Source organism: Lynx canadensis, chromosome B2 (assembly GCF_007474595.2).
Source record: "Lynx canadensis isolate LIC74 chromosome B2, mLynCan4.pri.v2, whole genome shotgun sequence".
Lineage (NCBI taxonomy): Eukaryota > Metazoa > Chordata > Mammalia > Carnivora > Felidae > Lynx > Lynx canadensis.
The window spans coordinates 100,095,157-100,122,540 of record NC_044307.1 but is presented as its reverse complement, the minus strand read 5'-3'; the positions used below and the strand labels follow the sequence as shown (position 1 = coordinate 100,122,540).

General features: G+C 43.5%; 1 protein-coding gene across 1 annotated transcript in view; it reads left to right on the top strand.

The window, feature by feature from the left end:
- METTL24 (methyltransferase like 24) overlaps window positions 1–27,384 on the top strand; it is a 104,718-nt gene that overhangs the window by 8,257 nt on the left and 69,077 nt on the right. Inside the window, exon 2 of the mRNA XM_030316149.1 lies at window positions 25,339–25,437. Within this exon, the coding sequence (XP_030172009.1) occupies window positions 25,339–25,437 (99 nt within the window). The remainder of the gene's footprint in view (window positions 1–25,338; window positions 25,438–27,384) is intronic.

The window sequence follows — 27,384 nt, the reverse complement described above, 5'->3', positions numbered from 1 at the left end:
ATTTCTTGCTCATGCTGTGTATCTGTCACTGGTTGGCTGGGTTGGGGCGACTCTCAGTGCTGTTGTCATCCTCTCTCTGGACCCCAGGCTGGCAGCGCAGTCACCATCTGGAGGCTTGCCTGGCACCTTGGCAGAGGGGTGAACGCTCCGGAGGGTCTTGCATGGCATTATTAAATGTCCTGGCTGGAAGCCACACCCAGCACTCATGCTGACAATCCAGTGGCCACGTACCCGTTATGGGAGGACAGAGGCCTGTCCTGTGCTCAGAAATCAGAGAGCTGGAAATGTTCGGTGAGCAGCACTTCCGGCCACCACGGTATGGTAACCCTTCAATCATCCGTATCTAAACGGGCATCGTCTAGGTCATGTTTCTTGTTCGCCGTTCTGAACGCCTCACTGAGTATGCACATTTGACAGTATTGAATAAAGCACGTGAAGCTCTTTTCAGGAGGCCTGGATCTAAAATGAAGCAGACATCTGAATTTAGCAGAACAGGGGAAATAAAACAAGACTCCATTTACATCTTATAAACACTGCTGTGGCGTGTCCTGGAGCTTGTTAGATACAGTGATTCTCATTGACATTGTTTATGTTAGATTCCTTGCACAAAGTAGTGATGGGATGATGGGCTGCAGGTCTTTTTTTCTGGGGAGAAGGCAAGCAAGTTTTGAATAAATAAAGCCATGCATCTAAATGAGCTGAAGGCCTCTGGGGAGATGACTCAAACTCCATGTTTAAACCCATCTTCATAGAGATCACTTACTTTTAGTTGGAGCAAGTTGAAAGACTTCCAAACTTCTTTTCAGGATCTGGCCCCAAATCAGAGGCAATATGCATGTTATACAGTGTTTGCTATTGTGCATAACACGACAGCAAGTGTTTTCAGTTTGTTTTTTATCTACTTTGAGTGGAGTACAACAAATCACTTACAAATCCTAATTCACAGAATGCTAATTGAGCACAGTGATTAGATCACATGTGGAGGGAGGCCTCCTCATTCAGCAGTTTTGGGGGTAGAATATGGGGAAGCCAGTGAAGGTAACGCATGAGATTCTTGGAGACCTGTTTCTGTGGATTTGCACTTGTCATGAAAGGACTTGATTATCGTGCAGCCTCATCTGTGAGATGGGCTCATATTTTTATACTTGAGGCTGGAAGTTTAAATTCTGCTCCCGTCCTCACTGGATGTGGCATCCCTGGTCTAGTCTTTAGTTTTCTCCTCTGTGAAAAGTAGTAGTGCTTAATCCACATGAAAGTTGTGAAGATTAAATGAAAACATGTAGGTAGAGATGCCTGGCCTATGGGAACAGCTCTGGAAATGAGGATGGTCTCTGTTCAGCCTTGCGTTTCTCCTGGGAAGCAGGCCCTTTGGCATCAACAAGGTATAGACATCCGTGTCTGGGGGGGTATAAAGCCTAATATTCATTGGGATGTTTAATATTTTTCATTCTTGAAATTTTTAATTTAATTTTTGTTAAGTTTTAATTTAAATTCCAGTATTAACGTACAGTGTTACACTAGTTTCAGGCATACAACATAGTGATTCAACAATTCTGTACGTTACTCGGCGCTCATCATGACAAGTGCACTTCTTAATCCCCATCACCTACTTCACCCATCCTTCCTCCTTCCTGCCCTCTGGTGACCATCGGTTTGTTCTCTATAGTTAAGAGTCTGTTTCTTGGTTTGTTTCTCTTTTTTTCCCCTTTGTCCTTTGTTTTGTTTCTTAAATTCCTCAGATGAGTGAAATCATATGGTATTTGCCTTTCTCTGACTAACTTACTTCGCTTAGCATTATACCCTCGAGCTCCACCCATGTCGTGGAAAATGGCAAGATTTCGTTCTTTTATATGGCTGAATGATACTGCGTCGTGTATATCTACCACATCGTCTTTATCCATTCTTCCAGCAGCGGACCCTTGGGCTGCTTCTATAATTTGGTTATTGTAAATAACATTGCAATAAACATAGGGGTGCGTGCATCCCTTTGCATTAGTGTTTTTGTATTCTTGGGGTAAATCCTCAGTAGTGTGATAAGCAGATCATAGGGTAGTTCTATTTTTAACTTTTTGAGGAACCTCCATACTGTTTTACACAGTGGCTGTGCCAGTTTGCATTCCCACCAACAATGTTCAAAGGTTCCTTTTTGTCTGCATCTTCACCAGCACTTATTGTTTCTTGTGTGTTTGATTTTAGCCATTCTGACAGGTGTGCGGTGATATCTCATTGCAGTTTTGGTTTGTATTTCTCTGACGATAAGTGAGGTTGAACATCTTTCTATGTGTCTATTGGCCATCTGGATGTCTTTGGTGAAATGTCTGTTCATGCCTTCTGCCCATTTTTTAATTGGATTATTTGGGGGTTTTTGGGGTGTTGAGTTGTATCAATCCTTTATATATTTTGGATACTAACCCTTTATTGGATATGTCATTTGCAAATATTTTCTCCCATTCAGTAGGCTGTCTTTTTGTTTTGTTGGTTGTTTCCTTTGCTCTACAGAAGCTTTTTATTTTGATGTAGTCCCGAGAGTTTATTTTGCTTTTGTTTCCCTTGCCTAAGGAGACATATTTAGAAAAATGTTGCTACCGCCAGTGCCAGAGAAATTGCTGCCTGTGCTCTATTTTAGGATTTTTTATGGTTTCAGGCCTCACGTTTCGGTCCTTGATCCATTTTGAATTTATTATTGTGTGTGGTGTAAGAAAGAGGTCCAATTTCATTCTTTTGCATGTAGTTGTCCAGTTTTCCCAAGATCATTTGTTGAAGAGATTGTCCTTTTCCCACTGTATATTCTTTCCTGCTTTGTGAAAGATTAATTGACCATATAATTGTGGCTTTATTTCTGGGTTTTTTGTTCTGTTTCATTGATCTATGTCTTGTTTTTGTGTCAGTACCATACTGTTTTTGATTACTGCAGCTTTGTAATATAACTTGAAGACTGAAACTGTGACACTTCCAGGTGTCTGATTTGGGGAAGCATTTTTATCCTATGTTAATGAGGGAGAGTAAGTTAATTAGGATGAGCATCAGTGTGTGTGTGTGGAGGGGGGCGTTTAGAGGGGGGTGTATGCAGGGAGCAAAGCTTTGTGGCAGCTCCAGAAGTCAGAAAACTGAGCTCCAGGCCTTTGTGTGTGTGTGTGTGTGTGTGTGTGTGTGTGTGTGTGTGTATGCATGTGTGCACATGGTGCGGGAGGGAAGGGTGAGGAAGCAGGGAAGGTGTAGTTCAAAGGAGGCCAGTGGAGTAATCATGGGTTAAATAACTAAATTATTTTTCTGATCCTGCCTTCTATATTTTAGTCAATTAACTGCATGCTATTATACTTGGTATTTTATATACATTTAAAAGATAAACTTAGTTTAACCAACACAAGAAACCAAAATTTAAGTATTGACCTTGGTAGTACAGGGAAGATAAGGCCTTCGAGAAGTTTACGATTTAAGAGTGGGGTGGGAGAGGCCCTGTGCTAGGGGAGTTGCATGTGTTCTTTCATTTAATTTTCAGAAGAAACCGATGAGGTGGGAATTGTCCTCATTTTGCAGTTGAGGAAGCCCAGGCTCAGAGACATTTACCAATTTGGGTAAAACAGAGCTATGTGGGATGAAATGAAGGGTTAAACTCAAAACCCATGACTGTTTCCATTTGCCTGTTGAGATAGGTAGCTAACAACCAATTCTTACATAAGGTAGATTACTTACCAGATAAAAATTAAAATCAAATTAAAAGACAATCATAGGCTGGGAGAGGATATTGAATATGTATCACCAATAAAAGATTAATATCCAAAATATAAAAACACTACCACCAACAAAAGACCCCCCCCCCCATACACATAGGTTAAAAAAAAAGAGAGAGAGAGAGATAGACAACTGAACAGAAAAATAAGGAGGGGATTACATTATATATATTATATATATACACATTATATTATTATAATTATATTACATTATAATTATAATTATATTATTATTATATACATTATATTATGTACATCATATATAATATACATATACACGTATATATATGTATATGTATACATATATATATGAGAGAGCAATATGAGTATACAGAGAGATGATTAGTTCCACCAATAAACCATGGAAGCAGATCAAAACACAGTGGGATTCTAGTTTACCCCCATCATACTGGAAAAAATCCAAAGGTCTGATAAAAAAAGGGTTGATGAGAATGTTGAGCAAAAGGAACTTCTTACTAAATGACTTTATCCAGGTAGCTCCCATCCACAATTTCTTTTGTTATGTCTTCTTACTTTCTCCATAGCACTCCTACTTGATCACAGTTTTTTCTTTCTTTTATTCTTTTTTTTTAAAGATTTTTTAAAGTAATCTCCACACCCAACATGGGGCTTGAACCCACAACCCTGAGATGAAGAGTCCCATGCTCCACCAACTAGCCAGCCAGGGCCCCCCCACCTCCACCTTTCTTTTATTCTTGTTTGCAGTCTTACCCCCCGTGAAGATCAGGTGCTCATCTGTCCTGCTCACCACTGCATCCCCTGTGACTATGATAGTACCAGCACATAGTAGGTGCTCAGTAAATATTGGTTGAAAAGATGGTTATTTCAATCATTGCAGTGCTAGACCTATGTGTTTGAGGAACATCTGAATCTTTTGAGAGCTACTCTAGAGTCCTTTTGAGGTGTTTAATTTCTGAATCAAGGTATTACACTACAGATTCTTGGAATAGAGCACCCAGCATTGACTTTGCTTCAAACATTGGTGACTATAGAACAGAGGTCAGAAGCCATATCTGGCTGGCCTGTGCCTGTTTTTGTATGGCCCATGAGCTAAGAATGGTTTTTATAAATGAGCACTTGCAACCTACCTTATGATAGGAAACATTAACTTTGCGGGTTTTTAAAGTTTTTTCAATGTTTTTATTTATTTTTGAGAGAGAGAGAGAGAGAGAGAGAGAGCGAGCTGGGAGGGGCAGAGAGAGAGGGAAACACAGAATCCAAAGCAGGCCCCAAGGTCTGAGCTGTTAGCGAAGAGTCCAATGTGGGGCTTGAACTTGTGAACCAGGAGATCATGACCTGAGCCAAAGTCGAACGGTTAACCAACTGAGCCACCCAGACGCCCCTAACTTTGTGGGTTTTTTTTAAGTTTATTTATTTATTTTGAGAGAGAGAGAGAGAGTTCAAGTGGGGAAGGAGCACAGAGAGAAGGTGAGAGAGAATACCAAGCAGGCTTTACACTGTCAACGCAGAGCCCAATACAGAGCCTAATCTCATGAACATGAGATCATGGCCTGACCCAATATCAAGAGTTGAATGCTTAACCAACTGAGCCACCCAGGCACCCCGGGTAACATTAACTTTGAATCCCAGTGAAGCAAAATGCCAAAAAAAAAATTCCATTCTTCTCATTAGTGGATCTATATTACAAAAAATGTACACAATTGTTATATTTTGAATTTAAGAAATAAAAATGTGTAAATTTGTCTTTTCTCTTGTTATGTAAGTATCTACTTAATATCTTTAATTTTGCTTCTTGGCTCACAAAGTCTAATGTATTTATTATCTGATTGTTACAGAAAACCTTTGCCAACCCCTGCTATGGAAGTGGACCCAGGGCCACTTAGCTATGACCATTCCACCTGGGGCGATCACTGACCTTCCTGAGAAGAATGGTCTTGACTTCCAACAGGGACACTGAGAAAAAGTTTTAATCCTCTAACTATTCACAGGAATGTCATTATAAAGTCTTCAAGGTCTTTGTTTTAAGTCCATTGCCATGCAGTGAACATTAAAGTGAGTTAAATCTTGGTGTTTGTTTACCACTTCCAGTTACCCGCCTTTTCTAACACAAGTGTATTTTTTTGGAGCAGACTGTATTATGACAATCAAATGACTTTTCCAGTCAAAGATTCTTTTCCAGTATCTTAGGTCATAGCCCTTCATCCGTAAGTAAGATGGCTCAAGCCATGTGCTATGAGAGGTCCAGGACTTTTCCTGCCCTCCAGTGTTCTGATAATATCTGGAGCTTACATTTTCTGGTCACTCTCTCTGAATTCCTGCTCAGTGTTCTACCTGGGGCCACTGCTTTCCCCTCTCTGCCCATTTTTTAATCCCCCAGTGTGACACCCACACAGGCCTTGCTGAAGGTCTCAGGGTAATGGAGGGAGATACTAATGCAGTTCAAAACAGAAATTGACTTAAAATTGATTGCTCAAAGTTTTCTTGGCCATTGAGGATTTCTTACTGGCTGTATTTGCTTCTTAGACTCATGCACCATTGATCCTGCCTTCTCTTGCCTATACTTTAATTCCTTTCTTCCCTTTTCAAGGCTTCAAGCTCCACTCCCATTCTACTCTGTTGAGTTTCCAGAAAATTCCAGATACATGTCATTTTCTTACTCAGGCAGTTTATCTTCTTCTGGTTTTCTCTCTCCTTGCAGGCCTGGCCTAGAGATGAATTATGCCACTCTGGTGGGAATTGGCTGCAATCAGTGTTTGTTTTAAAAAATCATGTTTCCCCATCTTCTCAACTGGTAGACCACCCATGTAATGTGCCTAGCACAGTGCCTTGGATGCAGTGAGCACTCATTACATGTTGGTTGTTCTTATTATTAGGAGGATTGTGCCAAATTAGTTCCAGTGTTGGTCCCCTCATCCTAACTATGGCTGCTGCTTTTGTATGGTGTGGGGAATTATATGATTAGGACATTTTTGGGACCAGCAGTGTATTGCTTCATGCAGAACTCCCCTTTTTCCTTTATGCATGTCTTCATCTCCTCCTTTGATTTTTTGGGCTCCCTGGTGAACTACATTGCCTTCTGTCTGCCATGAAAATGAGTTACACCGAGGGTGCTGACATGAATATTAGGGTTCAAGAGTTCCTGGAAATAACCCAGCCAGTGCATTCTTTGCGATATAACCAAGAGAACTGAAAACATAGGTTCACACAAAGCTTGTACATAGATGTTTATAGCAGCATTATTCAGAAGAGCCAGAAGTGGGAAGCAACCCAAATGTCCACCAGCTGATGAATGGATACTCAAAATGTGGTATATCCATAAAGTGAAATATTATTCAGCCATAAAAAAAGAAAGAAGTCCTGATACATGCCACAATGTGGATAAACTTTGAAAACATTATGCTAAGTGAAAGAAAACAGTTACAAGAAATAACATATTGCATTTCTCCATTTTAATGTAATCACCTGAGTGGGTAAATTTATAGAGACAGGAAGTAGATCAGTGGTTGCCAGAGGCTGGGGGGAGGAGAGAATGGAGAATGACTGCTCCTGGAATGGGGTTTCTTTTTGATGTGACGAAAATATCCTGCCGGTAAAAAGTGTTGATGGTTGAACAACCTGTGTATATATAAAAAACCGCTCAATTGTTTAAAATGGCAACTTTTATAGTATGTGAAATATACCTACGGTAAAAGTAATGCCCAGAGGCCCATGGAATTTATGACCAGGGTGAAACTACATGCTTTTCTCTGTTCAGTTAAAGATATATTCACTGTGGGAGAGTCCTGGACCCTTGGCCTGTTGGTGCTCATTAATGGGGATGGGCGTGCTTAGCAGAAATGTAGTGTCTGTGTGTTTGCTCCTCTTGGGCATTTGTGTTAAAGAGAACAGCAGTTATACGGATACCTCACTTTTAAAGTTTTTTTTAATGTTTATTTATTTATTTTTTTTTTAATTTTTTTTTCAACCTTTATTTATTATTTTTGGCACAGAGAGAGACAGAGCATGAACGGGGGAGGGGCAGAGAGAGAGGGAGACACAGAATCGGAAACAGGCTCCAGGCTCTGAGCCATCAGCCCAGAGCCCGACGCGGGGCTCGAACTCATGGACCGCGAGATCGTGACCTGGCTGAAGTCGGACGCTTAACCAACTGCGCCACCCAGGCGCCCCTGTTTATTTATTTTTGAGAGAGAGACAGAGTGTGAGCAAGGGAGGGGCAGAGAGAGAGGGAGACACAGAATCCGAAGCAGGCTCCAGGCTCTGAGCTGTCAGCACAGAGCCTTGATGTGAGGCTCAAACCCATGAACCTCGAGAGCATGACCTAAGCCGAAGTTGAACGCTTAACCAACTGAACCACCCAGGCGCCTCCCAGGATACCCCACTTATAAACAACTCTTCCCAAGCTTACAAAAGCTTGCTGTGTCATTATCCTAGGTGGTTCTCATAATAGCCTTATGAGTGAGATGGTTGTTATTTCCTTTCTACCAAGAGGGACTCTGTTAAATTACTGCTTTAAGGTAAATAGAGGTTTTAAACCAGGTCAGATTTAATACTCTTTCTACTCTATACTGTGCCCTACATCCATGCTGAAATCTGGATCTCAGAAAAATATGTTGATTACTATAGATTTTAGGTTTGATATTAAGGCTTCTTAGATATTTTCCAAGTCAGTTAATATATTTTAAAGCTTAATTTTAGCTATTTTGTCAGGGTGGAATTTCAAGCATGCTTTCCATTGCTTAAGAACAAATTTGAACTGATTGTATAATTATGATAGGGAATATTCTTTTGAATAGTGAATATTCATTTTGTACAGAAATAGTAAAAAAAAAATGGCTTATTTAACTAATGTGCACTTATAGGACATTAACCTCAATCAGAAGCAGAGAGCTACATCAGTTTGGAAACCTAAGTGTTTGACTTCATTTTGGTACCCTGGATACAGAGAATTGTTTTGGAAAATCTGAATGCCTGGGCCTTATTCCTGGACAGGGAATGTTCTTATTTATAAAACCAAACCACTAGCATAGATTGAAGTCTGTTTACACATATTAACATTGTGTCCTTTCTCATTATGGTGATAGGTTGAGACAGGGAACAGGAAAAAAAAAATACTATCTCTATATGTAATTTTGTTATTTAAAAAATATAGGTAAACTAGGATGCTGATAATTAAAGGTACATATGTTTGGACAAGCCATTAACTTAATAGAAAAAAACAGATCAAAAGTGCTCTTAAGGTTTATACATTTAAAAAAAAAAAAAAGAATAAAACCGTATAGGAATGGGAGAAGTGAGTAAGGGAAGTTGGAAATTTAATGTTCTGTGTCTTTTATTCAAGGAGTTTTTGGATTATAGTTATTTTGAAGGCAAAATTTTTCAATTTAAAAATAGAAGGGAAGAAATAGGAACAGATTGGAGTTTGGTGGAAAAAAATTAGAGACAGAGAAAAATACAACAGGGAGGCTCTGTGTAGGGAATTCTTATGTTCAGTTTCTTCTCAAATTTCCTGTGGCTTGTGTAGACAGGAGTTACAAAATTTGATGAAAACAATCCGATGGAAGCCATGGACAAGCATTGCAGAATCACGAACATCTGTTTGCATACACATTTGTTTGCAGTTGATTTCAGGGGGAGCATGGGCCTCAGGAAGCCCTTAATCTGGGAGTGGATCAGAATCAGGCATAGGAGTTTGCAGAATACAGATACCTCTGCCTCCCCTACCCCAGGCCTCCTGTGAGGGACCACTCCCTCCCTCACGGGGGTGGGTGCCGGGTTAAGACTTGTCAATTATGATTGAGATGGTTCACTCCTAAACCTGGTGGAGAAGCATCCGCAGCAAGTGTTCAGGGTTGGTTTTTTTTTAACGTTTATTTATTATTGAGAGACAGAGACAGAGACAGACAGAGCACAAGCAGGGGAGGGGCAGAGAGAGAGGGAGACACAGAATCCGAAACAGGCTCCAGGCTCTGAGCTGTCAGCACAGAGCCCGACGCGGGGCTCGAACTCACAAACCGCGAGATCGTGACCTGAGCCGAAGTCGGAGGCTTTACCGACTGAACCACCCAGGCGCCCGGCAAATGTTCAGTTTTTTTTTTTTTTTTTTTTTTTTTAATTTTTTTTTTTTCAACGTTTATTTATCCTTGGGACAGAGAGAGACAGAGCATGAACGGGGGAGGGGCAGAGAGAGAGGGAGACACAGAATCAGAAACAGGCTCCAGGCTCTGAGCCATCAGCCCAGAGCCCGACGCGGGGCTCGAACCCACGGACCGCGAGATCGTGACCTGGCTGAAGTCGGACGCTCAACCGACTGCGCCACCCAGGCGCCCCAAATGTTCAGTTTTAAGGGAGAGCTGCCCCAGTGTGATGTGATGGGCTTTTGTCTCCTGGAATCACCTCACTGCCAGCTGGGCTGAGCCTCAGGAGGTGGAGCCCGGGGTCCTGCCCAACAGCCTGGAGGGTGGGGCCCCCACCAGCCCCACCCCTGGAGGTGGTGCTGAGGCGGACAATCCTATCCGTGGCCAGTTCTGCCTTCCTCGGTCTCCTTAAGCTGCACCTGGGAGAAGAGCCATGTTTTGTTTTCAGGGTAGTAGCCAATGGCTCCTCCCTCGTATTGATTTTTATGTTACCTCATTTGTAAATAAGTGCTTGTTTTATATTGTAAAAATGTTGAATGTCAAAAAAAAACACCTTTTTTTAAGACAGAAAACTTGGTAGCTTCTTGAGAAACATAAAAGAAGTTGCGGTCATCTCTTCCACTCTTCTGCCTTGTCCACAGTCCTGCTTTATGTTTGCATTTCTCCAGCTACACACTGGCATTAGTCTAGCATCTAAGTTGATTAATAACATCGCCCTGTCTCTGTGTGCGTGTGGAATGTCTACAACCATTTATTTAGCAAGGTGAGTAGAAGCCTCCTATGGAAAGTCACTGATTCGCAGTAATTGGTCAGTTATGTAGAAGGTAGTTAAAGCAGTGATTAACAAAAAGCATACACACAGTCTGCTTTAACTCAAAACACGCATGCACATTTGTTTGTCAGGCTTTTGTTGTGAGTTTGGCTCCTAATTGGAGTTCTGGTCTTTCTTGCAAAAACCCATCTGAACTGCATCACCCTTTTCCAATTTTGGTTTCTTCAAAGTGGGGCAAGAACTTAACACTTGTGAGGCAACCTACGTGCAAAACACCTTTAGATTTCAGTGATTTTGTTACTCCGTTTTACAGTTGCTTTACTCATACCTAACATAACGGCATTTAAAAATAGTACCTAGGGGCGCCTGGGTGGCGCAGTCGGTTAAGCGTCCAACTTCAGCCAGGTCACGATCTCGTGGTCTGTGAGTTCAAGCCCCGCGTCAGGCTCTGGGCTGATGGCTCAGAGCCTGGAGCCTGTTTCCGATTCTGTGTCTCCCTCTCTCTCTGCCCCTCCCCTGTTCATGCTCTGTCTCTCTCTGTCCCAAAAATAAATAAACATTGAAAAAAAAATTTTTTTTAATAAAAAAAAATAAAAATAGTACCTAGCTTTTATTGACTTGGTTTCTGTAGAAAAGAGAACTGTTTTCTTTCTGTGCACAGGTTTCATCAGTTTACCTAATTTTAATTAAATTATAGGAGTTCAATAACTTGTGCAACTGATGTAAATTGGTTTGGGAACAAACCAAATCACTCCTGGTGAAAATACAGCTACACTGGTAGCAGCAGGAGAGCACAGGTAGAGACGATGCTGAATGTCCGTTGATCTGACAAGTTAGGTTTTTTTTTTAATATTTTTAATGTTTATTTATTTTTGAGAGAGAGAGAGAGAGAGCAAGAGTGGGGTAGGGCAGAGAGAGAGAGAGGGAGACACAGAATCTGAAGCAGGTTCCAGGCTCTGAGCTGTCAGCACAGAGCCCGATGCAGGGCTCGAACCCACGAACCGTGAGATCATGACCTGAACCAAAGTCAGACACTTAACCGACTGAGCCACCCAGGTGCCCCTGACAAGTTAGTTTTGTAGAGAGATTAAGAATGCTCCCACTGTAAGAAATGTTGAAGAAGAGCAAAACTTCACCATGTTTTCAAGTATGTTGGAGTTACTTTATTTGTAAAATGAATTCCTACAAGGAGGAATGCATCTGTTTACCTTTAAGAGAATCTGCATGCATAGTTGTGCAGGTGGGATGAGGGGGACTGGACCAGTTATGAACAGAAGGGGCATCCCTTCAAGGCTTTGTGGGATCGGCCTTTTGAGTCAAACATAGTTTTGCATTTAACAAATAAAATTGACTGTAGCAAGTGTTTATAGTTTCGAGGTTACAGGTCAACAGCTTTGGGATTATGAAAACAAACTTTATATAGTAGAAAAATCTCAGTTCTCTTCTTAACAAATAGGTTTGGATAACACCTAACTTGATGATTTCAAGGTATAGAATATATATGTACAGGTTCCGATTAAATTTTACAACCGGTACATAAATCGTTGTTGCCCTTTTTATCTGTCACATATTTAAGGTTGATAACTTGATTCCATCTAAATAAATAAATAAGTAGTATTTATATTTGGCTAGATTGAGGTATTACTATGAAACCCAGCTAGTGGATATCCCTACTTTCATCCAAAGTTATTTAAAAAAAATTGTCCTCAATCCCAAGAATTATGTCATGTTCTTTCCTCCCTGGCATTTAAATCAATATAAAAATGTCCCTTGGAATCACTTATGTGGGGGACTGTAAACGAAGTAAAATACATGGTGTTCTCATGAGGTTTGTAGTCTGGTTAGAGAAACAAGACCAAAGTACTTGCAACAGATTACAGCAAACATTTGATTAAATATAAAATGAGAAGTGCAAGCAATAATTGCTGAAGAACCTGCTTTGCATAATTTATCTTGCACACAGTAAAGGCTTGAGTGAATAGGAAGTTTGGGGGAAGTATATGAGACAAAATAAGTGGAATTTGAACTGACTAGTGAATAAAAGAGAGGATTGTTGGTAGGAGAGGAAAGGTATGTTCAGGATAGGATGCACTTAGGGAGCAGACCAGAGAATAGGGTTTGTTTTATAATACTAGAAGGCCCTATAAAATCCTAAAAAGTTCCTTATAGTATTTATCTGAGCACCTCCTAACTTCTCTGAGTCTTGGCAGTGAATTATCTTTGATTATACTTCTTTTCTTTCCCTGGGAATATCCATAAAACCAACGTTCTGTTACAGCCTACCATTCAATCTCTAACGTTGTGGCATTGGGAGAGTTCTGTGGGGATTCATACCCAACAATGATAACCATCTTTTACCTAGTGCCTTGTAGGTACCTGTATCAGTCAGGATAGGATAGGTTATGCTGCAGTAACAAACATCCTCAAAATTTCAGTGGATTAAAATAACATATAAAGTCTATACTAATAGGAAAAGTATAAACTTCCTATGGGGAAGATAAAACTCTGAGACCTGGGATGGGGGCTGCATAATGTAGCAGAGCAAGTATGGGACTAGTTGCCTATAGGTCTGGCTCTGAGTCACAGCCCAACTCCTCCTACCTATGTGACATCGATATGTCATTTCATCTCTCTGAGCTTGATTTTCTTCAATTATATCTTGATATCTTGATTTCTTCAATTATAATATGAAGGAGTCTAGCTCATCCTTAAGCTCTCTTGAATACAGTGATTCTCTGCATGCATAAAACAAGTAAAAATAAAAGCTAGAATAGTTTCTGTCTTCTAGATTCTAGAATGTATTTGCTTTTTTTTTTCTACATGTTTATGTATTTATTTTGAGAGAGAGAATGTATGCGAGCAGGGGCGGTGGGGGATGGCAGAGAGAGGAGAGGGAGATTCCCAAACAGGCTCTGCACTGTGAGTGCAGAGTCTCAGGAGGGCTTGAACTCACAAACATGAGATCCTGACCTGAGCCAAAATCAAGAGTTGGACGCTTAACCGACTGAACCACCCAGGTGCGCCTATAATGTGTTTGCTTTTTAAGCTCTTCCAAGATGTTTGTTTGTTTTTCTTTAACATAAGGACTGCCAGTCTTTTTTTCTCATACCATTAAGAAATATGGTCAACATTTTCATCAGCTTAGATCTGCTATATTTATTTGCCCAATTTGTCCCCTTTACTCTTGTTATTTCCAGTCTGAAATGGGGAAGGAGACTGGGCCAAGGTCGGCTGCCACATTGACGGCTCCACTTCTAACCTCAGGGATTCTTGCTCTCATTCACCAGAGAGCTCTGAGCCCAGAAAGTTCCATGGTGGCAAACCCAACTGACCTCTATAAAGGTCTGCTTCTTTCAGCAATGCTTCATGTTCCTAAAAAGGGCCAGTTAGTGATAAAGATTGTAGATCTTTCCTTCCATTTAGGTTTGAAGCTTAAGTGCTTTTGGTTCCAGAGTTGTGCAACGAGCTTGCCCTGCCTTGTGTTATACTGCTGGCAGCCTCCCATAGATGGAAAAGAAACATTTATTGGGCTGCTTCTGCTTGTCAGGCACTATAACTTACAGTGCATTCAGACAGAAGAATGTTCTATAAATACAGAATCATGAGAGGAATGTCCCAGCATCAGAGTCTTATTTTTAATTGTCAGTAGGATTCACTCAGGCTACCTAAAACTATATAACAATCAAAAAGGACCAGAGAGTGGCAGTATGGACAATATGAAAATGACAGAGATTTAATAATGAGTGAAAATGTATTGAAAACCCATAAATCATACATACGTATGTGCATACGTGTGTAATTGTGTGCAACTGATGGCTTGTATTCAATGGGGTGTGATAGCCTCATCAGAAAACTGATGATGCCCTTGAACCATGCGCAAAATGGTGGGTGGTTTGGCTGGGCTCCTGGACTCTGCTGTGCTCTTTTCCTTCTACCTACCCTGGGCTGCCCTACCCACGGCAGAGGACCTTATGCCTTGCCTGCTTATGCCCTTTCTCAAAGGCACCATGCAGTGTCTACCATTGATTTCCAGGAAAGGTTTTGCTTCCCACCCATGTGCTGTGCCACACTCGGCTGCTGTTCCATGTGTCAGCCTTCAGGGTGGCTGCAGGGTGCCGCAGCTCTGTGACTCAGATGCTCAGTGTGGCCTCTTGGATACATTCTGCCACGACCCCTGTTTCTCTGCACTTGGTCACTCTGGGTGACACATGTTAATTCTCTTTAGTAATGAAAATCACATCTTGTTTAGACTCTAGAACTGAAACCCTTTCTCTGTAAAATTGCTCAACAGCACTGAGCTTTACCATTGACAGGCATTCTGCTCGACATTATTCCCCAGAGCCTCCTTAGAGGCTCTAGGGCTGGGAGGCTAATGGGGCATCCGTATGGATGTGACTGGAAGTCTTGGGATTACAGTGAGGGAACCATGGGGAGATCTGTGGGCTGGCCTGAGAATTGAGGACCAATGTGGGCTGAGAGGCACCAAAGAGGCCTTAGGCACCCCTCATGGACAACTCTGAGTCCCAAGTGACCTTGTGGGGAGGATAGAGGTAGCTATTCAGGTATTGGGGGGAGTATCCCCTCCTTCCTCTCGTAACCCCCTTTCCTGTCTTCCTTTCTTGATTCCTTGATTCCGTTCCCTCCATTCAGGTAGTTTTCTTGTTTTCCCCACCCTCTACTTCTCCTTTGTCTTTGACAGCTACTCAGGATCTAAGGATCCTTAAAATGGGTTTATAGGGGGTGCTGCAGACTTTCTATCCTGAGGCTGATGATTCGGGAGCTGGTGAATGGGGAGATGTTAACTGGCTGGAGTTTTCTAACTGAAGTTAAGTCCACGAACTCCTAGAAGATGTTGATTCAGATGATGTTAAGCTTCTAGGAAATTTTTGAGTTTATTTATTTATTTTGAGAGAGAGATTGAGAGCAAACAGGGAAGGGTGGAGAGAGGGAGAGATAGAATCCCAAGGAGGCTCTGCACTGTCAGTGAGGAGTCCAATGCGGGCTTGAACTCACAAACTGTGAGATCATGACCTGAGCCGAGATCACGAGTCAGACGCTTAATCAGCTGAGCCACCCAGGTCCCCCAAACTTCTAGGATTTTGACTTCCAGAGGGTCTGGGTCCCCTATATGTTTTGAATATGGCATGCATATATGTGGAAGTGTGTGTGCGTGCGTGTGTATACGTGTGTGTGTTTGTGAGAGAGCTAGAGAACACGAATCCCTAAAAATGTGGTTAATGTTGTTCTCCAGTTCCTGTTTGATTTGTTAGGCAACCTTTCTTCTATAATCTTACAGACAAATGAGACTCCTCCCTCCTTTCCTGGTTATGTATGTGTTACCCCAGTGACAAACATGATTTGACATTTGAGTTCCTACTTGGCATGTAGATGCTGTGTAGTTTCTATATCATGAAACCAAATGAGAGCCTCTGCCTTTCACTGGATCTATCCAGGAATTTGGCTGTTCTTTCTACTGTCTATGAGAAAAACCTAAAATACAATATGTTTTATTCTTTTAGCTATTCCCTCAGGGGTTCCAATCTCACCCAGACTTGAACTATTTTGACACACATGCACACACACACGCGCGCACACACACACACACACACACACACACACACACAGAAAACATGGTAATTTAAAGATGTCGGTTGAAGAACAAAACCCAGCTCAAATTTGTTTGGCATTTCTTTCCACCTTACCAGGGTAACTTAGAGATTCAATCTAGAGCTGAACGTCTTTTCTTCCTTGTCCTTAATTCCTTCCTAAAAGTTATCAGGGCCTGCTTGAATTATAGTGCATTTTTTCTTGTCAGAGTTGATTTGATTTCTGGTTCCCTTGCCTCCCAGCCTACACTCTGTGTAATGCTGCAGAGGCAGCAGATTGATGGGGAAAGGATTCAAAATGCTGCTCTGCATTTGGGTTTCAGCATGTGTGCCGTCTGCTGCCAGAGGCATTTAGCAGATGGACTTGGAGAGGTAGGACTGTGCCTCCACAGGGAGGGGACCTCTGGGGAAGAGGTCCCTAGGGGAGGGGCTCTGCCTTTCCCACCTCGCCATTCGGACCCTGACCCGCCACAGAGTCGAGTCCATCATGAGATGATTAGACTCGGCTTCTGTCGTCATGTTCAGTTTGGAACAGTTTGCTTATGATGTGTGTGGGCAGGGATTTCTTGGAGTCTGTTTGGGGCTCGCTGAGCTTCTTGAATCTTTATGTTTAGAGCTGTCGTCAAATTTGGGCATCTTTTCAGCCATTCGATCTTTCAATTTTGTTTTTTCCTTTCTGCACTGCATTCTTACTCTTCCTCCTCTGGGAGTCTAATCTGAAAGTTAGACCTCTTGATATTGTCCTACAGGTCCCTGAGGCTCTTTTTACTACCCACCCTCCCCCGCCAAAAAAATCATTTTTTTTCTCTCTGTTGTTCAGATTGGGTACTGTCTATGGATCTGTCTTCAAGTTCACTGACCTTTCCTTGTGTCCTATCCATTCTGCTGCTGAGTCCATCCATGAGACTTTTATTTTGGTTATTGCATTTTTCAGTTCTGAAGTTTCCATTTGGCTCTTTATATCTCGTATTTCTTTGCTGAGGCTTTCTGTCTTTCCACTGGTTCCAAGAATGTATGTCCTTGCTTCTTGGAGTTTTTCTAGAACAGTTGCATTTAATTTTTTTCAAATAATTCCAACATTTGTGTTATGCCTGTATTGGCATCTGTTGATTGTCTTTTTCCCACACCAGTTCGGATTCTCTTCATGTGCCGAGTAGTTTTGGGTTATATCCTGGACATTTTACATATTATATTATGAGACTCTGAGTCATAACTCATAAACTCTGAGATTAAATACCATAGATAAGGTTGATATATTTGTTTTCACAGGCAGTCTGGTTGGATTGAGGCCTCACATTTCAGCCGGCCTTCTGTGGATCATAATTTCAATATCAGTCCTGTTTTCAAAGTCTTTGCCATGTTTTTTTTCAGACCTCTCCCACATGCATGCCACCCAGTGTCCAGTCTGGGACCCTGACCCAAAGGTCAGTCGCCTTGGCTTCCAAAGCCTTTGATATGCTAACAAGGGTCAGATCCATGTTCCTATGGCCCAGGGCTTCATAAACCACTTTATGGGGTTGCTTTCCTTTTCCACGATTTTCCCAGTATTTTCCGGTTCCTTGTGGTTTCTGAACCCCTGACCAGAAAGGGTGGGCTTTAGTTATTCCTGCTCTGCTCATGCTGTACTGCATACCTCTGGTAACTGTGCCTGAGTCCAAGGCCAAGATAACAGAAGAAAGAGACAGAAAACACTCGCTGGGACATTTACCCCATCCTCTTGGGGTGATAGCCACAGATAAAAGGGTGAGCTGCCCTCTCCTCTAGAGTTTTAGGTGCCTGTGGCCCCCTGCTTGACTTCCACCACTGCAGTGGGATGGCCCAGGCATTGGGATGCTAGAATAGAGGGGGAGAAAAAAGAGAGAGAGAGAGAGAGAGGAAAATGAAGGATTTTCTCACTGTCTCTGAGCATTAGGAGGCCCCTTCTCTGCTGGAGCCTGAACTGCAGGGCCTTTCCCGATGCTCTTGGTCTGGGCCAATGCCCGCTTCCAGTGTGTGGCTGTCTCGAGCGGGGGCCAGGAAAGAGGACCTCCGAAGAAAAAACATTGGTGACCTCACTGCTCGTTCAGTGGTACTTTGAATTCTGGTCTTCTTCTCCAATCTGCCTGCTAGTGTTTACTTTTCAGATTCCTCAAATCACTGCTCTGTGTGTTCTGTCCAGGTTTTAGTGCTGATTCAGTGCAAGACACAGGGTGGGGGTGTGCTTACACATCTTATCCAGAACTGAAACTGAGATTCCTTTGTTTGAATGACATTTTTGCACCGGGTACCTGAATTTTAAATGTCACCACAAAACGTGTAACTGACCCCTGCTCTTTTTGAAGCAGGACTGACTGAGAAAAAGGGCCTGAGCATGCAGAGGGGAATGCGTGTTCCCTGCCACCCCAGAGACTCACAGAGCCCTGCACACTCACTCAGGCCAAGTCCTAAAGACCGTGATTATCTGAGGATGTTACAGAAAGGTTGTGGCTGATGCTTGCACGCTCTCAGCTGTGCCTGGTCGCATGTCCTGCTGGGGACCGACTCTACAACTCCCACAACTCCCTTCTCCTAAAAAGGAATAAATAATTTCCTTCAATTGTTGTCTTCCTGCCCACTAACGGATGCTCTTAATTAGCACAAGATTGCAAAATAGATATATTTTTCTTGTTTTGGGCTTGTTCCTCCCAGAAAGCTTAGGCTTCTCCGACATCGACACATCCACACATGCTCAGTGGATGGTTTAGTTTGCCTCAAGGACTCACAACCTTGTTCTTTTCCACAGAAAAGATGCAGAGCTTCAGTTGTTAGCCATCTCTCCTGATATAAAATTGCTGGTTCTAAAACCTTTCTGGAGCTTCCTAGTTGTGAAAATGTGCACTTAGGAGTATTGCAACTTTATAAAAATGTCCCAATCACTCTGCCAATTATCCAGCACGGTAAAGAAACACCCTTTACATCACTCATCCTACAATTTCATCCCTAAAGACCTGTGGCATTGAAGTACAGAGGAATTGGCCATTAGAAGCCTTCCTTTGGTTTATGTTTGTATTTTACACAAATATGTTGAAAAATGTGCGATAGTGGTACTGTTCCTTGTTTGACAATTTCTACGGGAGCTACTTGAGGTCATTCATGGGTGTGGGGAAACTGCCTACGAAAAAAGAAGCCGTTATTCCACATTTCAAGACAAGGAAAGCTTTTGCACCAGGCGGAATTGATGGCTCTCTTTTCTAGGTCATGGGTGGGTCTGCTTTTTTTGTAATAACTTTTTTTTTTAATGCAGTCAGTCTTGCTTGGGGCTTACGGTCTCGAATTAATGCATTTCTATTATGTGCATACGTGTAGGCTGGTAGGCAAAAGAGCATGTTAAAACATTGCTTTATTTCTTGTATTATCTTTTAATAGTAAAATCTTGGAATTCAGCTCCTTTGGCTTGGAAGAATCATTTTTGTTTTCAAGAAACAAATTTAATGCCGAAATCATAAATCATAAAAAATATCTGAAAGCTTCATGGCGATGCTTGTGGTCTTTTTGAGACTGACTCAGTGATCACTTTTTGCCCTGTGGAAAGCAGAATTTCAGATGTCTGCAAAATAGCCTGAGAGCGACATGAGTTCGCGGTGTATATCTTTTGCTGTCCTAAATCGTAACTTTTGGAAATGTTTTCTATGCACTCAAAACATATTAGAGGAGGCCGGCTCACTTTTCAATGCACATTGCCTGAAGAAAGTGGCAGATGGAGCCTTGACAAACAAAGTGGAGGCTGCTTCCTTGCCTCAGAAATCTGGGACCTTGTCTTCCTTGTGCCGCTTGTCCGTGCTTGGGGAGGGGCTCCTTTATAGGAGTGGCCTGGTGGTTCAGGGAGCAGGACCTTGGGCTGCAACGGAGTAGAGGGACCCTCCTCCCTGGGTTGGCTCAGGAGGAGGCCTGCTTCTCGGTGGCCGCTCATTGTGTGTGCCCGATTTGACATTTTAGCCCAGGTCTGCTGGGGACAGACAGACCAGCCTCAAATGACAGTACGTCCACCCCCTTCTGCCGAAGCAGCTCCTTGCCCCATCCCGAGGGGAAGCGGGGGTGGCAGACAGGACTGGGAATCCGTGTTTCCACCTCCTGGGAGTGATGGGGGTAGCATTGTTCTGGCCACATGATATTTGCAGCATATGGGTAATAGTGTATCCTGGCATTTAGGGAATGGTTTGGGGGTAAAATCATGACAAATTTTCTTAAAACAAAAAGATTTGGTGGGTGGGTGTGTTTGCCTTGTTCTATTTAATACCGGCCATTGGTGTTCTAAGGTGCTCAGAGAGTTCTGCGTGTGGGATGTTTGGAGGGACAAAAATTGATGTATGTACCAGAGAATTAAGACAAATGATAATTGAAAGAGATGATAAAAGCTAGTGGTTTCCTTGGGGTAATAATCACGAACTGCTGTCAGACTGATTCCAGGAGGAACATTACTTTATGTGAAGTGTTTTTTAAACAGCTCGAGCAAAGCATTAAGCCAGAGCATTTCTGGGGCATCTCTTTGCTGTATATTCCTATCATGTCTCCACTTGAGATTCCTCAACAGATAGTCGCTGTTCCAGCTGCCATGTTTAGCTTCATCGGGGTCGACAATCAGTTGGAAATGAGAAATAGGAGCTTGCAGTCAGGATCTTGTCTGTGGATTCTGAAGATAATTCTATAGTCCTGCTATATGGATTCACCATTATTGATCTGTGAAGTTATTTTTATGTGTTAGTGAAGGGTGAGTGGCTTCTGCTGTGTTTCAAGGTGTCTCTTTCATGAAGCCTTTGGGTTTCTTGCAGTAGAGACAGATTTCTGCAATCTGCACTTGTGTTTTTGGCATTTAGTTTGGAGCTATGTTTACGTCCTCGATCTCTTCGTGACCCCACTTACCCTATGGAAATTTCCATCAGAGCCCCTATAGAACTTCATTGCATTTATCGGGTTATAGCTGTGTTAAATTGTAACCCAGAGCCTGGCACAAGGCACAAATGCCCACTGAATCAATGGATGACTCCCTGGTCGAGTCTCATTGCTTCTTTCCAAAGAATGCTGTGCAGGAGACCTTCTATTTGTCTCTCCAGATCCACCATCCACTCTTCTCCTCCTCCTCTGCACCCCCAGAGGCTGACTTTGCATGGACAACCATAGCCTCCCTCTTCTCTGCCTTCTCTTGGCTTTGACAGTTGGTGTGCATATATAATAGGACTGGATGTGACAGGATTGGCTATGTTCCTTTTTGAAAAAAAATTTTTAATGTTTATTTATTTTTGAGAGAGAGACAGAGCGTGAGCAAGAGAGGGGCAGCGAGAGAGGGAGACACAGAATCTGAAGCAGGCTCCAGGCTCCGAGCTGTCAGCACAGAGCCTGATGCGAGGTTCGAACCCACAGACCACAAGATCATGACCTGAGCCGAATCAGACCCTTAACTGACTGAGCCACCCAGGCACCCTGGATTGGCTTTGTTCCTTTATTAAATGCCTGCTCCATAAAGTTTCCCTCTCTGGGTTCCATAAATTCCTCCTGCTCCTTGCTCCTTCAGTCTTAGGATTTGTAAAGTCTCTCTGGTGCTACCTGTCATAGATACTGCATTATTCGTTACTGGTTTCCTTAAACCCTGCCCACACCTTTATAGATAGTCTATTGAATTCTTCTTGGATTAGCCAGTTGGAAGGAGCCTATTGTATCCTGCTGGAATCCTGACTGATATTTGCCCAAGTCACCCAGATAACAAAGTTAGCTATAATCTAGATATCATAATCTTGCATTATTTCAAGTAAACAGTCTCTTCTAGGCCAGTCTGCCTCCAAATTCGAATCAAATATAGCAGGGGTCAGCAAACTACAGCCTTGTGGGCCAAATCTAGCCTGCAACCTATTTTTGTAAATGGAGTTTCGTTGGAACACAGCCACGACCATTGGTTTACTCACTGTCTGTGGCTGTTTTGAGCTACAGCAGGGGGTGGGGAATTGCAGTGGAAAACGTATGGCCTGCAAAGCCTAAAATATTTGCTGTTTGGCCCCTTATAGAAAGAGTTTCCTGATCCCTGATTTAGAGGAAGACCATGATGGGTGAACTTTATCATTTCTATCAAGAGGCTCCTGGGCCAGATGCTGGCACACTTGTGAGTGGCCGTGTGAGAAAGACATGGGGAGTTTTAAACCTGGACAAGCCTGCCTGAAGCTCTGTGTTGCTGTGCAGACAGCAGGGGCGACCTGGAAAGGCACTTTGTCATTTGATGCAAGGACACGACCAGGCACAACTGGGAGGCGTTTGTACTTAACTGTGCTTATAATTTATGATTTCATAATTCAGTACTTCCTGAAAAGAATTGCTCTCCCTAATTTTCAGCTTTTACCTGCTAAAGTTATTTTGTATGTGTCTGTCTCTGCCGCCAGACTGTGCACTTCTTGGGAGAGTCAAGGTTTTTTTTTTTTTAATTTTTTTTTTTAATGTTTATTTATCTTTGAGACAGAGAGAGACAGAGCATGAACGGGGGAGGGGCAGAGAGAGAGGGAGACACAGAATCTGAAACAGGCTCCAGGCTCTGAGCCGTCAGCACAGAGCCCGACGCGGGGCTCGAACTCACGGACCGTGAGATCATGACCTGAGCCGAAGTCGGACGCTCAACCGACTGAGCCACCCAGGCGCCCCGGGAGAGTCAAGGTTTTATTCGTGTCTGTGTTGACCAGTGTCTGGCACAGGGTGGCTGATGCTCAATGAATATTGTTTGACCACGTGGTAATCACCATCTACTTCAGAGAAGAAAGGAAAGTAGGGGGGTGGCGGAAGGCATTACCTGGGAAGATATGTTAATGTTCTCGGGCTTTCTCTGATTAGACTCTCTGCCTGATCAGCCTTCACAGAACAAGAACAGCTATAAGAAAAGGCTGCGTTCCCAGAAAAGGGTGCCCCTCAGGGCAGACTGGCTACATAATTTGTGGGGCTTGGTGCAAAATGAAAATGTGAGCCCTCTTGTTCAACATTTATTAAAGAATTTCAAGACGGTGTCAGCAGAGCATTGAGCCAAGCATAGGCCCTTCTTAAAAAAAAAAAAAAATTAAGATTTAATCTTTAAGTAATCTCTACACCCAGCATGGGGCTTGAACCCACAACCGCAAGATCAAGAGTCACACGCTCCACCGATTGAGCCAGCCAGGCGCCCCCAAGCGCAGGCCCTTCTAAGACTGCATAGGTTGCACGCCCATGAACCCGGCAGCTGAGAACAAGACAGCGTGTGGGAAATCAGTGAGGATTCCTTAAGTCTAGAAAGCTGCAGGGTACTTAGCTACTACAAGGAGGCACGGACCTGTCTAGACGGTAAGACTGTGGGCTCTTGGGCTTTGTGCCACGATGTGAGGCTAATCACATCGGACCTGGAATAACGCTTATCACTTACGAAGTGTCCGCATTTATCTCAGACCCCCATGCCAGGGTGGGCTTCTCTTCCCCAAGCTCACACACCTGGCTTGATGCTGACTGACCTGCTTGCTCCCCCACTCCTCCTGGCTTTTCAACCCCAGGTCACCCAGGCCACCCCATCCAGGGGCAAACCCCCCACATTTGCACTAAAGTATATCAGGGCTAGCCTGTTCAGGTTTTTTTTTTGGGGGGGGGGTGGGTGACAGACAGTTCCTGTCATAATACCTAGTCTTAGTCTGTTTGGGCTGTCATAGCAAAATGGCACAGACTGAGTGGCTTATAAAGAACAGAAGTTTATTGCTCACAGTTCTGGAGGCTGGAAGTCCAGGGTCAGGGTGCCAGCAGAGTTGGTTTCCAGTAAAGGCCCTCTTCAGGGTTGGCGCCTTCTCTCCAGGTCTTCACATTGTGGAAGGGGCTAAGGAATTCTGTGAGGTCTTTTTTAGAAGAGTACTGATCGCATTCAGGAGGGCCCTACCCTCATGACCTAAGCTATTCCCAAAGGCCCCACCTCCTAATACCATCACCTTGGTCATTAGGATTTCCACCTATCAGTATGGGGGAGGGGAACACACACATTCAGATCCTGGCAATATCTGAGTGAAGAACAATGTGTATGCGTGAATGGTGCATTTATCTGTCCCTAGAACCTTCCCTTGCCTCCTTCCGCATCATAAAAGGGGGTTTAAAGGCCCAGTCTAAGCACTGCGGGAACCCCTGTGCCTAGACACCCAGCGTCTTTCCTGACTCCAGACATCTACCCTCCCAGCAGATGGGGCTTCTCTCCCCCCCCCCCACCCCCTTCCCCACCCTGCACCCTGAGCGCTATTCTCCCCCTGAGAATCACAGCAAGGCTTTGGAAGGTTTCTAAGTGGTGATAAGTACAGGTGGGGGACTTGGAACTCTAGAAAGGACTTCATGACTAGTGCTTCCTTTTGACTAGAGGGATCCCACTTGCGTTTCTTCCAGACCACTGCGATCCCCCAGCCCTTCATCCCTCCCACCACCCTTGCTGCAAAAGGAGGCCTAGCCTTCATCTCTAACCACTGTGCTCATCAGTGCTCCTCACGTCCTCTGCTGAAAGGCAGCAGCCCCTTGCTAGAAGGCTACTCTTGTCAGCCTTGGTGGTGACAGCTCCGGGGTCCTCTCCCGCAGGTGCACAGCCCCAGATGCTAGGCACACTGAGACCTGGAAGACTGAGTGCGGCTGCCCTTGTCTCCCTGTGCTGGGGAAGGCACCCAAGCACCCAAAGGACTTCAGGCTTTTGCCTCGACGACATAACTGGCCCTTAGGGAGGCTCATAGTTCTGAAGCTCTAAGCTTTGGAAACTCTAGTAGATAGAGGAGTTTTTCTTCGCATGGGGGAGAGGCACAGTAATACAAAGCCACAGTTGAGAGAGCCTGATGGGGTCAAGTGGAGTTTATTTTTGATCAGAAGAGTCAGACGTCCCCAGGCCTTTGCAGTCTTTTGCTTAACCTGGTAGCTGGGCTTTCTCAGGCCTTGCTTGCCTCCCTGTGATGGATGTGACTGTAATGACAGCAGCTCCGAACCCACTCCCCACCGCCTGTGCACAGACACGTTTGTTTTGCAGACAGTTAAAGTGGCCAAGGAGCCTAGGTGATGCTCTGTGTCCATCCCACCCCCACCCCCACCCCCAGTGCCTCAACACTTTACACATCAACCTGTTTTCTGTTTTCTGTCTTCTACAGCATCCCCGATGGCATATAGATCTCCAGCCGTGGGCAGGACCTGCTCAGTCCCTGGACGAGGAAGCCTTGAGGTTTCTGAGATACATCAGCACCACTCAGGTTGTATTTCAGGTGCAATTGGATCTGGAGACACTCTAAAAGATATTGATCAACCCCCTTTCAAAAAGGATTCGATCAGTGAGGGGGTAGGAAGATTCTCAGGGACTCCTGGTGGGGACTTGATAGGGACATAGTTTCTGAGGCCTCAATGCTTACATTTATCCACTTGTTTGAAGGCAGATAAGATGCCTTCTATTTGCTTCAGCATCTTCTGCCTTCCAGGGGTATTGTCATCTTGAAATGTTTTAATGATTCATCCTGACGTGTTCTTAAAGATCCACTTTAGCAAATTGCTTTGGAAAACCATTTGAGGCGACAGATTCACACCCGTGAGTAGGCAGTCAAGTGTGTCATAAAACAAAACCATCATCTGGAGGTTCAAGTTCCATTTTGGATTTGGAGGAATCTGCCTTTTTGCTTTTCTGCCACAGATGCTTGGTGGACAGGGCCCCGCTAGGCCAGGGAGCAGAGGGGACATTGCAGGAGGTCCGAGAAGCTAATGAATCCAACAGTACTTTGTTCTTAGAGCATTTAAAGTCATTATGGAGCATCGGCCTTAGTGGTGACTTAACACATTGTGGCAGCTCCTGCCGAGGCTGAGCCTGTGCCCCCGGCAAGTAAAGGGACTGTCTATTAAGGAGAGTCTATGGCTCTTGACACGTTAATCAGGAGGTTCTGTCCTCAAGTAGCCTGATCCTGGGGACGGAGAGACAAGAGAAGATCAAGGCCTAAGGGAAACTTTGCCCTGGATTAAGTGGGAGGTGTTAGTAAACTAGAAACTCACACTGCCTCTAAGGCGCCTAGGCCAACTGGGGAGGTAGCCTGTGGAGCTCGTGTGGCACTGAGGGTCTCAGGCTCTTTTGATGTCCCTTCAGCCCCCTGGCATCCCACTTCTTCTCCCAAACCTTGCTGGCAGCAGAGCCCATTTTTCATCTGTGGAGAGAATATGTTTCTAGGTCTTTAGAAGACTGGGCGTAAAAGAAAGTCCCATTTCTCATATAATGCAGTCAGACAATTGGACTTTAATGGTTGTCACCTAGACATGGAAGTGAAAGCTTGTTGAATTAATCGCAAGTTATGGAATGATAAATTGATCCCTGTGCTTTACATAATTTCATCTTGTTTTGCTGCTGCAAATTAATTTGGTGGACACTCACAGATTTAATTAAGGTGCTGAAATTTTAATTGTACAGTTTGGTTTTACATGAAGGATGAAAAGCCCGACCTCTTGACTGTGACTTTAAGAAACTCTTAAGACACCAGAGGAAAATGAGAGGTGTTAAACTTATGAGTTGGGTTTGAGAACTATGGGCTCCATCCCCGCCCCAAATAAATTGACCAAGTAAAAGCCTCTAGATTCCATTTTATATGTATTTCAGGTTAATGTTCTGTAACTTATAAAAGGCATATTTACTTAGAAGAAGCTCGTGAGGCACGAAAGGATTATTTCAAGCCCCTCTTGGATTTTCCCCCGTGAGTTATGAACTGAGAGGAGAAAACTTTTGAAGAGAAAAGAAAAGCATCCCACAATGCAGTCTGAAGTGACTCTGAGCGATTTATTTTGTTTCTCTGTTTCTCAATGTTGCGATCTTGAAAAGGATCAAGCTATTAAATTCTTCCTTAGGTTTCTCCCAGTTCTGTGAGCTTGTACTGCGCCGAGAGTAGTGTAGGATCAATATTGACAAAGTAGTTTTGAGCACCTGCTTCGTGCCAGGGATTGTGGCAGGCCCTGGGGATACAGTCTCTGCCCACAAGCAGCTAACCAACTAGTTGGGAAAGTAGATACATAGACATCTTATTCACCTTGATGAGTGCAGTTGGTTTATAAAGTTCACTAGAAGGATTTTCATCCTCCAGAAAAACTGAGATAAAGCTCTAGACCTCACAGTGGTTTTGTACCCAGGGGTCATTTTACCCAGGTGAAGTGCTGTGCTTTTCTGCACGTCC